Below are 14,255 nucleotides of genomic sequence, written 5' to 3' on the forward strand. Positions count from 1 at the left end.
GGTTTTCATAGGAGAAAAGATATTTTGAATTGCGCCACCGATGATTTTAATATTGTATTGTATTCCCCTACTTATGCGCTGGTAGTCTAAGAGGCTGTATTTTAGCTACGCCTGGACGGGTAGGTGAGCTCACGGACTCAACCTAAGAGAATTGCTAACACTGGCCCTAGCAAGAGCAGTGCTTCGCTCAACCTACAAGGCGTCCTGGTCGTCTTGACACCTCCTAGCGACTCATCATACCCTGGTACTTTTTTATTTAATTATCTATTTTTTATTGCTTTGATTATTATTATTTATTTATAAGAAGAGTGCATGCGACTGAGAAGAAGAATTGCTTAGACGGATGGACTAGATCACGGCCCTCCTGGTGTTAAGTGGTTACCGAAGCCCATAGACATCTATAACGTAAATGCCGCCACCTAGCTTCAGATATGAGTTCTAAGGTCTCAGTGTAGTTACAACGGCAACGCCCTTGAAACCGAAACGCATTACTGCTTCACGGCAGAAATAGGCAAGGTGGTGGTACCCACCCGCGCGGACTCACAAGAGGTCCTACCACCAGTAATTACGCAAATTATAATTTTGCGGGTCTCATTTTTACTACACGATGTTATTCCTTCACCGTGGAAGTCAATCATGAACATTAAATTTGTTGAGTACGTATTTCATTGGAAAAATTGGTACCCGCCAGCGGGATTCGAACACCGGTGCATCGCTACATACGAATGCACCGGACGTCTTATCCATTAGGCCACGACGACTTCTGACACCTCCTAGCGGCTCATCATACCCTGGTACTTTTTTATTTATTTATTTATTTTTTATTGCTGAGATGGATGAGCGAGCTCACGGCCCTCCTGGTGTTAAGTGGTTACTGAAGCCCATAGACATCTACAACGTAAATGCGCCACCGACCTTGAGATATAAGTTCTAAGGTCTTAGTTTAAAACCTTCAAACCGAAACGCATTACTGCTTGGCAGCTGAAATAGTTGGGTTGATGGTTCTTAACTGTGCGGACTCAAAAGAAATCCTACCACCAGTAAAAGGTAGGTAAAGGCCCAGTTAAAAGGGTTATTCCAGCTAATGGTAGGTGAGCTTACGGCCTTAACTTGAGAGAGTTTGCTGACACTGGCCCTAGCAAGAGCAGTGCTTCGATGACTTTACAAGGCGTCCTGTTCGTCTTGAGCAGCTCATCATATCCTGGTACTTTTTTATTGTACTAACAGTTTTTATTGCGTGCTTAGGTCGACCAGTCATAAGCCTGATGACCTTCTTGATCTCCTGAACCCCCACCTCCCTGACCCACATGAGGTCATGAGGTCCAAACGTGACACTCAACCCCAAATCTGATTGTAATGTCCAACCAAATCAATCAAGTTGCAGAAATAAACAACAAAGGCGATTGCCTAGTCATCTACTGCTATTGTTTATATTCCAGACCAATTTTCAAGGGTAATTAAGCCAAAGAGCCAACCCTAAATTTAACTGACTTCAAAAAAGGAGGAGGTTCTGAATGTGTTTTTATTCATGTGTGCTATGATCTTTTATTTAATTAATCTCTGAAGCTTCTCATGACCCTTTTAGTAGTCTTTGTGTTATCCATAATAAAGCGTTATATACTGCTGATAGGACGTCTCATGAGTCCGCGCGGGTAGGTACCGCCACCATAAGTGGCGACACTTAGGTTGTTAAAGTCTATGGTCTCCGGTGACCGCTTAGCACTAGGTGGACCTTGAAATCGTCCACCCATTTTAGCAATAATTTTTTTTATTAGCTTTGACTAACTTGATGATATCTCATGCTGTCTTCTTTTTTTTTCTACCTAAGCTGATGGTCTTAGATCAGCTTAGGTAGAAAAAAAACCCATGAGAAACCATGTCAGCTTCGCCGGGCTAGTAGGTAAGCTCACGGGACTCAAATCTGACGATGTTGCTAACACGAACCCTAGCAAGAACCGCGCTTCGCAGAATCTACCACGCGCGCGCGAAACGCGACCCACTGAGTAGATCCGGCGAGAAACTCAGTGGGCTGTGTCTATGGGTTAATTACTCGTCGAGCCCTTCGTCGCAAGCGACGGGTTCGACGAGAACGATGACCTGTGCTTGAGGTACCTAAAAGCCTTAATGGATGGGAGGATCCGATATGACGTGTTTTGGGCGACGTCGACTGCTTTCCATTCTGTCCGCAGGATCGGGAATGTAGTTACCGGCGGCCACGATGAGAGGGGTTCTCGTGTCGTGCCGCTTTGTCGAAATGGAGTCTTCTTCAGGTCAGTTTTCATTATAAGCATGAAAGTTTATCTACCCCAATTATATTGTTGTATTGATTAATAACTTGAGAATGGATTTTGAGTGAGCAACCGCCCCGCCATCTTCGGATAGTTTAGCTTATTCCCCAATTCAGACTTTAATCTCGAACCAAGACAAGCAGAGACGCTCTCGTTGCGAAGTTTTTTTTTTATGATTGAAAGATTACTGGTGGCCCGGAGGCCTTTCCAGTTTCACCAGGAGGACAGGTGGACGAGCAAAGGCTCAGCCAGGAGGGCGTTGTGATGTCTTCGGTCACCACTTAAAACCAAATGAGCCGTGAACTGAGTTGATTTACTTAATTTAAAAAAAATGTAAGCCAAAAACATCGTCATGAAACATGTCACTGCATTTTTGAACGAAATATCTTATCGACGATAATCGAATGGGTTTATGTAAGATAGAGCAAATTCGAAGTATAAAGGAAATTCCTGACACAGTGGCACTAAAAATTTTACGGTTTCATCATTATCATTGTCATGATATTGTAACAGATATTGTTACAGATACTTTAACTGGTGGTAGGACCTCTTGTGAGTCCGCACGGGTAGGTACCACCACCCTGCCTATTTCTGCCGTGAAGCAGTAATGCCTTTCGGTGTGAAGAATGGGGCAGCCGTTGTAACTATACTGAGATCTTAGAACTTATATCTCAAGGTGGGTGGCGCATTTACGTTCTAGATGTCTATGGGCTCCAGTAACCACTTAACAATAGGTGGCCTGTGAGCTCATCCAGCCATCTAACTTAGAAAATAAAATAATGCCCCACCCTTCAAACACATTACTGCTTCACGGCAGAAATAGGCAGGACGTCGGTACCCACCCGCACGGACTCACAAGAGGTCCTACCACCAGTTAAAGTATCTGTAACAATATCATGACAATGATAATGGTGAAACTGTAAAATTTTTACGTCTGACGCTTCGCTAATGGAATTTGCGAATAGAAACATCATGTGGTCTATATCAATCTTTTACTAGTAGTCTCCTGGTAGTCGAAATTCGCCAAAACTAATGGAAATTATAAGTTTGTACACTATTATGATTCTATTGTCAAAGACTATTAAATACTTCTTTAATCACAGATTTCGTCAAAACTACACTTTAGACAAATATTAATGAAGAGAAAACAATATTTAATCTATTCTCAAATTTGACAGACTGCAAAGAAAAGTTTGACAATAAACAAATAGTATGCATGCGTGTGTGCGTCAAATACATGGTAGTGTGGGTAATGTTTTTTTTTTTAATGAATTAATGTATTTTTTAGGCATAATTAAAAAAAAATATTAACATTCTGCACTCCATCTATATTCTCTATAAGTGTGGAAAATTTCATACTCCTCCGTCCGCGCAATTTTCGTAAAAAGGGATACAAAGTTTTTCCTTCACGTATTAATATTATATAGATAATCGTTACGACTATGACTTACGACAACAATTTGTTGGGTTTTTGCAATTTGACGACAAATGACGTAACTGATATTCTCCAGAAATGTTCCATGATGGTACCAGCACCAAAAATCGCGCGCATCGATTCAGAAGATTTTATTTTATACCATTATAATCAAAGAAAAAAAAATGGTTGTCTGTAAAGTCCGTTTACTGACGATAGTTGAACGTGACAACGTCATAAGAAAATACTCATGGAATGGTTTCATTTTTCAATTATCGCAATTATATTATCGTTGCTATAAAGAATTGGCACCACATTCACTTTTCACTGAACTTCATACTTGACGAAAACATGTAAATGTATTATTGTATAGCAGCTGTCCACGCGGATGCATCGCTCACTCAACTAGGAGAGACAGATGTCGAACGCTGCCGAACGCGGAGGCCGATCGTGCCTCTTTGTCGCTCGTTGCGCGCTCTAGCTTGCACTTCAAGCCTTAAAAGGAACGCCTCAGAGCGAGGTAACGCCGCATAAGTCATGTTTTTTCGTGCGTGCAGCCGGCTCCATCGAATTATAAGACGTTGTCACGTCAAAAAAAAAACAATAAAACCCAAAAGACAGATTTTTCCGATCTTTTTTTTTTATTGCCTTTGTAGGCAGACGAGCATACGGCCCACCTGATGGTAAGTGGTCACCGTCGCTCATGGACGACAGCAATGCCAGGAGCATAGCCAAGCCGCTGCCTTGATCCTCTCAAATAACCAACTAATAGATAAGAATCATCTGATTTACTGATCGCAAAAAGTCATGATAATCATTGCTACATTCTGCATTACCCCGTCCCGTTATTTATCAGGGAAAATCAATAATTATTATGTATTATCTGAAAGATAAATCCAATGAGTCAAGTTTGACGTGTTTTCAGTTTCGCTGTTACTTAATTAAGAGTGAAAATTATATATATTTAGTGATTGATATATTCAAATTCTTCATTAAATATTCGACGACATTTGTAAGTATGTAAAAAATTTTGTGGTGATTTTGTGTGAAAGATTAAATCAAAACAAGACTGTAAAATTTTGTCCGTTTAAATTCTGAGTGCGATATCACTTGTACCAAATATCTTTTCATTTCTCGATATATTTTTTTTCATTGCTTAGAAGGGCGGACGAGCACACAGCCCACCAGGTGTTAAGTGGTTACTGGAGCCCATACACATCTACAACGTAAATGCGCCACCCACCTTGACATATAAGTTCTGAGGTCTCAGTATAGTTACAACGGCCGCCCCGCCCTTCAAACCGAAACGCTTTACTGCTTCACGGCAGAAATAGGCGGGGCGGTGGTACCTACCCGCGTGGACTCACAAGAGGTCCTACCACCAGTACTCACAAGAGATCCTACCACCAGTAATTAGTAATAGGTATTTTCTCAGCTAAGGAATGTTGTTTCAGAAAGAAAAAAATGAACGAAAGGAAATCCATCGCAATTCACACATGTTATTAATTCTTTTATCTCGAATGTTATCAATATAATAAAATATATAATGATAAAATAAATTATTTATCACATGGAACACAGTCGCCTGTTGAAGTTTCTTGTACCAGGAGACGATAACAAGTAGGTTGTCTTTATAAAGTTATATTTATTTCTTCCTTTATTTATTCCATTTTTGAATTAATATTTCGACAGCCGCCATAATTTGCTTAACGTTGTTTTTTTTTTTATTTGGCAACGGGATACTGAACGGACTAGCTTTGCGTTTTTTTTTAATTAACACAATTCAAAAAAGTGCTAATTACTGGGTTTTTTTTTAATAAGTCGTTACGTTGAACCGTTTTAATGATATTAAAGTTGTAGTCATTTAATAACCTATATTAGGTTGAATTTATTAAAACACTTTTATAAGCTTGTGTTTGTTAATTAATTCTCACTAACTTTGAGACAATTCAGCTAGACGACACAATAACTTTGTAAACTTCGCTCTAATATCCTGACAAGTATTGACGGGATAAACAAAAACATGATATTAATAGTTTCTAAACTACATAACTATGTACGTAATAGATTATTTTATTTTTAAATTTATTGAACGTCTTGTTCATCGTAACAATCGTGTGATATAATACGCCATTAATGTTCGATATTTTCGTTATCAGATTAGAATAGAGATAAGTTCTGAAAATCGGAACAAATCCGCGATGCCAGTTCCAACAAAAAATTATGACGAAACTTATTTCATTGTAATGGATATATGTCATTAAAAAAAAATACATGTGTGCAATTCACAGGTGGTAGAAGTGAAACCTTCCAAAATTAAAATACAATTATCCTAAACGTCTTAAGTATATGTAAAATTTTGTCATTAGTAAATAATTGTAAGGTAGCGCCCTCTGTGAATTGATATTTTAATTTCACGTATAATCCTAAATAAAAATTCACTACAAGAGCTTTCATACACACGTTAGTATTAAAAAATCTCACAGATGGCGCTGTATTAAATAGTATGTATATTTCTGTCTCATTCTTTGCTGGCTTCATCCTACACATTTTTGTATTTGTGTCTCTTACCTGTCGTTTTTTCCGTTGCATCCGGTTTGAAATCACAACGATTCTAAAGAAGTTTTCACTTCAAAAAAAACTTCATTAGTAAATAATGTGTTTTAATTATTGATTTTTAATTATTTTTTATTGAACAGGCACGACATGGATGATGATAAGCTATCCTCGCCGACATTAAAAGTACAACATGACTATCATGATCCCGATAACGTACATGCGATAGTACCAGGAACGCAGGAACTTAGAGAGGTAGATGGCGCCACAACCAGTTCGACAAGCACGCAACTAGAGGCCGTAAGTAATGGGACCGCGTCGACCGACCGCTTCACTCTGTCCCCGGTCATTACGGTCACTAAGAAGGAGGCAATGTTCTCGAAAGGCGATCTGAAGTTGCAAAAGGTCACTGTAACAGAAGACATTTCAGTTAAATACCAGCATTTGTTCAAGAAGGACACGGCGCCCGGCAAAACTGTGATCACGAGTGTACAGAAATTTGAATATAAATATTAAATTGTAACAAAATTTGTATGGTGTTATTTTATTCCCGTGCCGCGAATCACGCGCCTTCTTGCAATTATGTAGTCCTAGTACATTGAACGAATAATTGAACTTTTGGATTTTGTCAATTTCAAATTACAGAAGAAACTTTTATTGCAATTAAATTTATAAATAAAAAAAAGACTAATTACCGAAATTGCAATTAATTTATTTATGAGAATTTAATTGTTAATTATTTTTTTGGTTTTTCTTTTCTCATTGCTCAAAATGAAATGTTTATTCAAAAAACGAATACTAAATAAATACATAGTACATAATTTACCTTACTGCACTAAAATAACTGTATGCATTGACAAAGTTATTGTGACAGACAGTTTTTGAAGTTAACTTGACACTTTAACACATACGCCGCACGCACTAAATCGAAATATTGTTTTAGGAAATTCAAAATGGCGGCTACACAGTCACGAGGACGTCTTACCAGGAGATCAGTGAAACGGTCGAAGGAATTAAGACCACAAAAACAACAGTCACGTTATCCGCCGAAACGAATCAAGGTAACCTCTTAGCGGTTTCTGTGCTCCTAGTATTTTTAAGTCATAACTACTCTTTGACTGACGCTAATCGGCCTGCAGACTACCTAAATATTACCGAATCCCTAATATAAAGTGGATGCCACCTTCAGGTCGGAGAATGACGGTCTTTCCGCAGCTCACAAGAAAATTTTATTCCAGGAAAAGAGACCACGGAAGATACGCGTCCAAAAACCAGAATACCTAAATTAAAATTCAGGCAAGCAGCAGAGAGACTCGCTGCTGAAAGGAGAAGGAATAGGCAACAGCAGGAGAAGCCGAAATTGGAGGTGGGTAACATCAATATGAACTTTGTCATCGCTATACCTTCCCCAAGTATTGCGGCCGCAATGCAATCACGCGTTCCATCGACCTCATGCCTCAATGCTGATCTAAAGCTCACAAGACAAGTCTTTGGGGCGCAATATTTTATTGTCAAGCAAAAGGACTCACTCTAATCAACCAAAATGGATTATAAACAAATCCTTTCCACAGTCAACTAAGAATTTATCTTGTGGGTGCGTGGCAGAATCAAGGACACATTTATGGGGCTTTCTGACTCCAAATCAGAAGACTACGTGTTCAGTCACGTCACCAGTTTGGGGAGGACTACCACAAAAAGAAGACCTTCCATTTAGCCCGTGAAATTGCTCAGTAGACCGACGTTCCAAATCGTTCGAAACTTGTATTTAAGCAAACTTATCTTGAAAATATCCTTAGCGAGATTGAATCATCAGTCAAATGTCTTATGTTCTCTCATGGCTGCCGTCACATTACTTCACCAACAGTCCCGAAGAACAATTAGCGCACGCAGCGAATGTACCGTTGCTATATTTTTTCAGAGTCTCATACCAGTAGCGAAATCCTCGACCGTGAAGCGAAGCAGGTTCGGTGGAACACCGGCATTGACTGCGAAGCCGGTTGTTGTGAAACGCGAAACGAGGAAGCTGACAGACTCAGAGCCGGACGATGAATTCGAAAAGATATACGAAGAGATAGCGAATAGTGCAAGCGAAATTGACACTAACATACTAGACGTTAGAATCGAAGATCCCGAGAATCTAGAAAGCAAATTTGAGGAGATCGTTCATGATTACGACGAAAACAGAATCCAACCAATCAGGATCCCAAAGTTTCCGCGACGCCTCACGCATCGTACAAGCGAAAATCTACCTAAAATCAATAACGAAAGGATTAAAATACGCAATCCTAAATTGAAAGAATTAGCAACGCGTGTCCAGGATGACAATGAAAATCTCGGGAACACTAAATACGTAAGGACCCTTAGTGTTGATGCAATACGTGATCTAAAGCAAACCACATACTCAATAGAACTTGGCTCTGATAGTAAACGAAGTATATCGATTAGTGAAGCTATCGAAAAAACTCCTAATAACGAAAACTCTATTAAATACACTAAAATAACAACAAATTTAAAAATAGAAGACCTTAAAATGAGACAGTCAGACGAATTTACCTCTGCCACTGCTGATACAGCAAATATTAACAATAACGTAACAGCCGAAGACGATAGAAAGTTACAGGCTAATGCTGTCATAGAAGCCAAAATTCCTCAAGATATTTCCCAAGCATCAAAGTACACTGAAGATGCAGTTGTGAAACAAAACAGTCATGAACACAGTGCAGATAAAATATCGAATTTCAACGAGACTGACACTAATCAAGATGTACCAGACGCACCAAGCGACATGATTATCAGTAATGGCAGAAAATCTGAAGACGCTATCCAAAATTCCAATGTAACTAAACCTGCAAATCTACACGAGACTGGATTACGAAAAGATACAAAAAGTTTAGAAGCAACCACACGTAAATTTAATATAAATACAGAAAATCATTTTACCGAACTAAACAACAATGGAAGGAGTGTAGAAGATTTGAATCACTACAATCGAATTGACGATGATAATAAACATCTTAATCAAAAACCAATCGACACTGAAGACAATAAAAACGCATACGAACAAACAGAAGTAGAAAGTCTAACTGTAGCGACAAAACAAACTTACGGAAACGTTAAGGATGACACAATAAATCCAGCCGCTAAATACAAAATAGACAAAAAAGATACAAAAGATAAATCCGACATCTCTAACAGAGAACTAGACGGAAAAGGTGAATTCGAAGTGGTTAAAGGAAATGCTAAAGATGACACAATAAATCCAGCCGATAAATACGAAATAGGTAAACAAGATATAAAAGATAAATACGAGATCTCTAACAGAGAATTAGATGTGAAAGGTGAATTCGAAGTGGTAAAAGGAAATGCTAAAGATGACACAATAAGTCCAGCTAAATACCAAATAGACAAAAAAGATATAAAAGATAAATCCGACCTCTCTAACAGAGAATTAGAAGTAAAAGGTGAATTCGGAGTGGTAAAAGGAAAAGTGGCTAGGTTGGCCAAGCTTGACTCGGAGGGTGGCACCGAAAGAAAGATTTCAGAACAAAACTGCGAAGTCCCTAAGAAGAAAAGTATATTATCCAAGATAGCATTGTTTGAGGTAAACAAATTAATTTTAATACCAATTCAACCCTATTTAGAAGCTACGAAAACCCATAGACTGGAAAGCGTGATTGCTGGCTTTGAGACTTGAGGTCTATGAGGTCGAAATAACAGTAAAGTTAGGTTATAATAATATACTAATTGCCTTGTTGAATGAACTCATGGGTCTTGTTCTAATATTCCACCATAATGAATATCCACTATCAGTCTTTAGTGCATGAAAGACAGAATAAGCGATATATAAAATTATATCTCTTGTTTCTTTCTATAATTAAATATCAATGTTAGATTTTTATTTTTGCTAATTTTATTGCTATTGTTAATTTTCTATGCAAAGCGAACAACGCTGGTCTGATTATATTAGTACAAACATTACTTGAAACTGAAGGAAATAATTGTAATTAAAACCTAAACAAATGTAAACAAATCGATATTATTTCATTACAAGAAATAAATAACCTTATTAATACCGATATTTTTCAACAGCGTCAAGATGTCAATGACCTGAGTCCAAAGAGAAAGAATCGTCCACCTAAAATTGAAATTTACAATTCAATAGAAAAAGTGCACGTGCACACTCCGAAAATCGTGGACGAAGTCCTGAAACCAGTGCAAGAAAAAATAAACGTTAACGTCTCAGAAATAAAGGGCAATGTCGTATCCACAAATAAAACTTTACACAATGCTTCCCTTGAAACTATAAAGAAAATTGAAACAAAACGCGCTGACGTTGACTATATAAAAGTAACGGAGACAAAAGTCGAAAGAGCCACTAGTCCTATTTGGAAAATGGACTTTAATGCCATATTGAATAACAGCGATAGTCCCATGTTAGTTGATGCGCCGGTAATTTTACCGTCACCAAACGTAATTGGAAAATCATTCGACGGCGTCAATAGAGATGAAATTTCAAAAACCGCTGTGACCGAACAGAATAACATTTCGAAAGAAATATTAACACCTGTTCACAGGAATTTCGACCAAAACTCGACTGCAGAGATTCGATATTCAAATGAAACTATTGATTGGAGAACAAAAAGTATGAGTAAATTTTCTAGGACCACTTCACACGAAAATAATCTTAATTCACCGAAACTTAAAACCGATACTCCCGTACCCAATGATATTGAAATAAGATTCACTGGAAGCAAGTTTGAATTCTCAACGAATCGAATAAGTGAATCGTTCGATAATAGTCTTAGAATCCAACAAAATAATGTTGAAAATAGAATAATTAAGGAACCCAAATCGCCTAGAATCTTCGACAGACCGAGCACAGAAGAAATGATAAACAGATTCGACGTTAAAAAGACTACAAATGAAAACAAACCTTATGTTTCAAACAACAAGGACGTTAAAATTAGAACAGATATTCGAACGCCGATTTTTGAAAAAGAATTATGGACGAACAAATCATTTGAATATAAACCCAGTCACGTTAGAAATAAAGACGAAAATTACATCAAATTCGAAAATGACGCCGGAAGGAATTACCACAGTTTAAATAATAATTTGAACGTCACTAAATACAACGATGAAAGCGTTTTTAGTTCAGACAAAAATGAGCCTAATCTTTGTAGCGTAAGGCATAGAATCGTCGACGTGGAGAAACGCTCGAAGTCGCTCGCCGATTCTCAAACTGTCGGTAAAGCGAATAATAGTTTTTTAAGCCGAATGAAATCAGTTGACAGATTTGAAAACGTCAAACGGGATGGCGGCGTCAAAGATTTGGCGGGAAAACTTTCAGTGTCGGAGAGAATCGCCTTGTTCGAAGTGAGTTCTAGCGCACTCGACCGCGGTCCATCTGATCGTAAGTGGTGCAACGTCTAAAAATGCGACACTAATTTCGCGAAACGAGCAATCACTCGTAAAGCAAGCGAGCTGAGAATTTAGTAAGTGTCCCTGTGTCTCTGGCCACTTAAAATCAGATGGGCCGCGAGCTCGTTCGTTCATGACGGGAAAAACCATAACAATTATACCTCTAAGTATTGATTCTGTTTTGATTTATGAGTGAATCAGCAGTGGCTAATGGTGGCAAATGTGCCATTATATTAGTTGTGATTAAAAAAAAAATGCATAATTTGCGTAATCACTGGTGGTAGGACCTCTTGGGAGTCCGCACGGGTAGGTACCACCACCCCGCCTATTTCTGCCGTGAAGCAGAAATGCGTTTCGGTTCAAAGGGTGGGGTAGCCGTTGTAACTATACTGAGACCTTAGAACTTATATCTCAAGGTGGTTGGCGCATTTACGTTGTAGATGTCTATGGGCTCCAGTAACCACTTAACATCAGGTGGGCTGTGAGCTCGTCCATCCATCTAAGCAATATTAATAAATTTGAATTAAAAATAGTGTAAGAAAAAAAGATTTTATTGTAAAGAAGCGTTACACCATGCTTTTTATTATAAAAGCATATACGCTATAAAAGCGTATTTTGGTAGTTTTTTTAAACTATTATTTATTTTTCATTTTTAGTTGAATTTCAGTATTTTCATATTTTTTTAAATATTAAATTGTCATCAGTCCTTAGTAAGTATACCAAATTTCAAGTTAATCCGACGTTTTGAAGGGGCTCAAAATCATGTTCATAGATTCCGTTACATACTAACATACGTCTGAAGCTAATAAAAGCGTATTAAAAAACACTCATTTCAAAACGCTATAATCCTTAAATTTCCTGATCAAATCAAGTAAATAATTTCTTTATTCAACAGAAATAACGTCGCATTTCATATTGCAACAAACAAAAAAACCTTTCAATCGCTATATCAACTGATCGACACATTATTAAAATGGCGGTAGGAATTAAAAAAAAATTATTTAGATAAAGTTCGGTTTACATGTCGCAGATTTATTTATGCACACAAAAAGGTTTAAATGTTGTGTTTATCGATGGTAGAAAGCGCAAGTGTCGTAACTTCCATTGTGGGCTAAATAATTTTTCATTATATTGTATTTAAAAAAAAAATCGCTTCGTATGGGTCTAGTTTTCCTACGATTAAATTTCTCATCTTTTTAGAAGTGATAACTTCTTAAGAAAAGGTAAGTCGCTTCGTTACGTGACGCGTTACGGCGCCGGTCTGTCTTGCTTCTCTTTCTCTCACGCATACGACAGCGGTACTGAGAGCGTATGTAGCTCCTAACTATTTATATATATTTTTGAATTATATTACAATTTCCCTTACATTATCATATTATTAGTCATAAAATTTCAGTTTTTTTTCAAAATTTTCTCAAGTTAAACAATTTTAATACTAAATAGTTAGACAATTTAGACATCTACAACGTAAATGCGCCACCTACCTTGAGACATAAGTTCTAAGGTCTCAGGTATAGTTAGTTACCTGAGGACCTCACTTCGCTATGAGTATCACTAAATGCGTGTTTGGTTGTAGACAGAGATAGTGCGCTACGAAACCTAAATTAGCCGAGTATTTCTTTTTAAAAGTCAATGTGCAGGATCGTAAATCGTATTCGAGTATTTTTTATGATTGAAGGTTTACTGGTGGCCCGAACTCTTTTCGAGTTCTACGAGTACGGTTACCGGAGTCCCTAAGCCTGCTCCTAGTGTTAGAGCTGAAGGCGTCTAATGCAAAGGTTATTGGGTGTATCGTTGTATCGTTGAGTCCTATACCTATTGAACGCTTAACAAGACCTCTGGGATTTCTGGTCTCATTTTTCCAGTTAGATTTTCTGTAATGGGATTTTTCGCAAGATAGGGCTAAGTCGGTTTCTAGAACATTCTGAAGAGAATTATGAGGTCGAATTATATGAGTTTACTTTTTTTTCTTACCTAAGCTGATGGTCTAGAGACCATATTAGCGTAACCTTATTTAATAGGTGACCGGTTGAGTTTACTAACTGTTTTACGCACTGGAGTTCGGGATAAATAAAATTTCACCAAAGTACAACTTAAAACTGTATTCAACACTTAGAACACTTAAACACTCAACAAACACTTTAAAACTCTCAATTCGCTTGTTCCGCTTCGCTTCAGGTGATCCGTTCGCTGTTTCGCTTCGGGTAGTTCCGATTACTGACTGACTGCGTGCCATCTCTACAACGCTTTTATAGCCGATACCTCATCCCTAGAAATATCCAGAATAATCCACACATCTCTAGTAGTAGTTCTCGCTATCTGACAATAGATGGCGTTGCACTTCTCGATCGTTCTAGGTCCTTCGATATTCGTTCGACTATTCGGCGATAGATGGCGTTACTCTTACCGGCGTAACAATAGCTTCTCATCCTTTTTTTTTGCTTAGATGGGTGGACGAGCTTACAGCCCACCTGGTGTTAAGTGGTTACTGGAGCCCATAGACATCCACAACGTAAATGCGCCACCCACCTTGAGATACAAGTTCTAAGATCTCAAGTATAGTTACAACGGCTGCC

At 38.0% G+C, this 14,255-nt stretch overlaps 1 protein-coding gene across 6 annotated transcripts in view; it reads left to right on the forward strand.

Annotated features, from left to right (window-relative positions):
* The first annotated feature begins 4,576 nt into the window (after positions 1-4,576).
* The window catches only part of LOC101741520 (uncharacterized), a 215,540-nt gene continuing 205,861 nt past the window's right edge, over positions 4,577-14,255 (forward strand). For 2 of the 6 annotated variants that reach the window (XR_009976578.1, XM_062675915.1), the window contains exons 1-7: positions 4,588-4,714; positions 5,157-5,322; positions 6,402-6,558; positions 7,202-7,319; positions 7,497-7,624; positions 8,177-9,859; positions 10,348-11,634. Coding sequence is in view for 5 of the 6 variants with exons in the window: in XM_062675915.1 (XP_062531899.1) it covers positions 5,273-5,322; positions 6,402-6,558; positions 7,202-7,319; positions 7,497-7,624; positions 8,177-9,859; positions 10,348-11,634 (3,423 nt within the window). In the remaining variant the exon portion in view is untranslated. Of the gene's footprint in view, positions 4,719-5,156; positions 5,323-6,401; positions 6,559-7,201; positions 7,320-7,496; positions 7,625-8,176; positions 9,860-10,347; positions 11,635-14,255 lie in introns of all 6 variants that reach the window. The other 4 variants (XM_062675913.1, XM_038020133.2, XM_062675914.1 and 1 more) reach the window with 4 other exon arrangements.

This window comes from Bombyx mori, chromosome 24, assembly GCF_030269925.1.
Source record: "Bombyx mori chromosome 24, ASM3026992v2".
NCBI classification, from domain to species: Eukaryota; Metazoa; Arthropoda; class Insecta; order Lepidoptera; family Bombycidae; genus Bombyx; species Bombyx mori.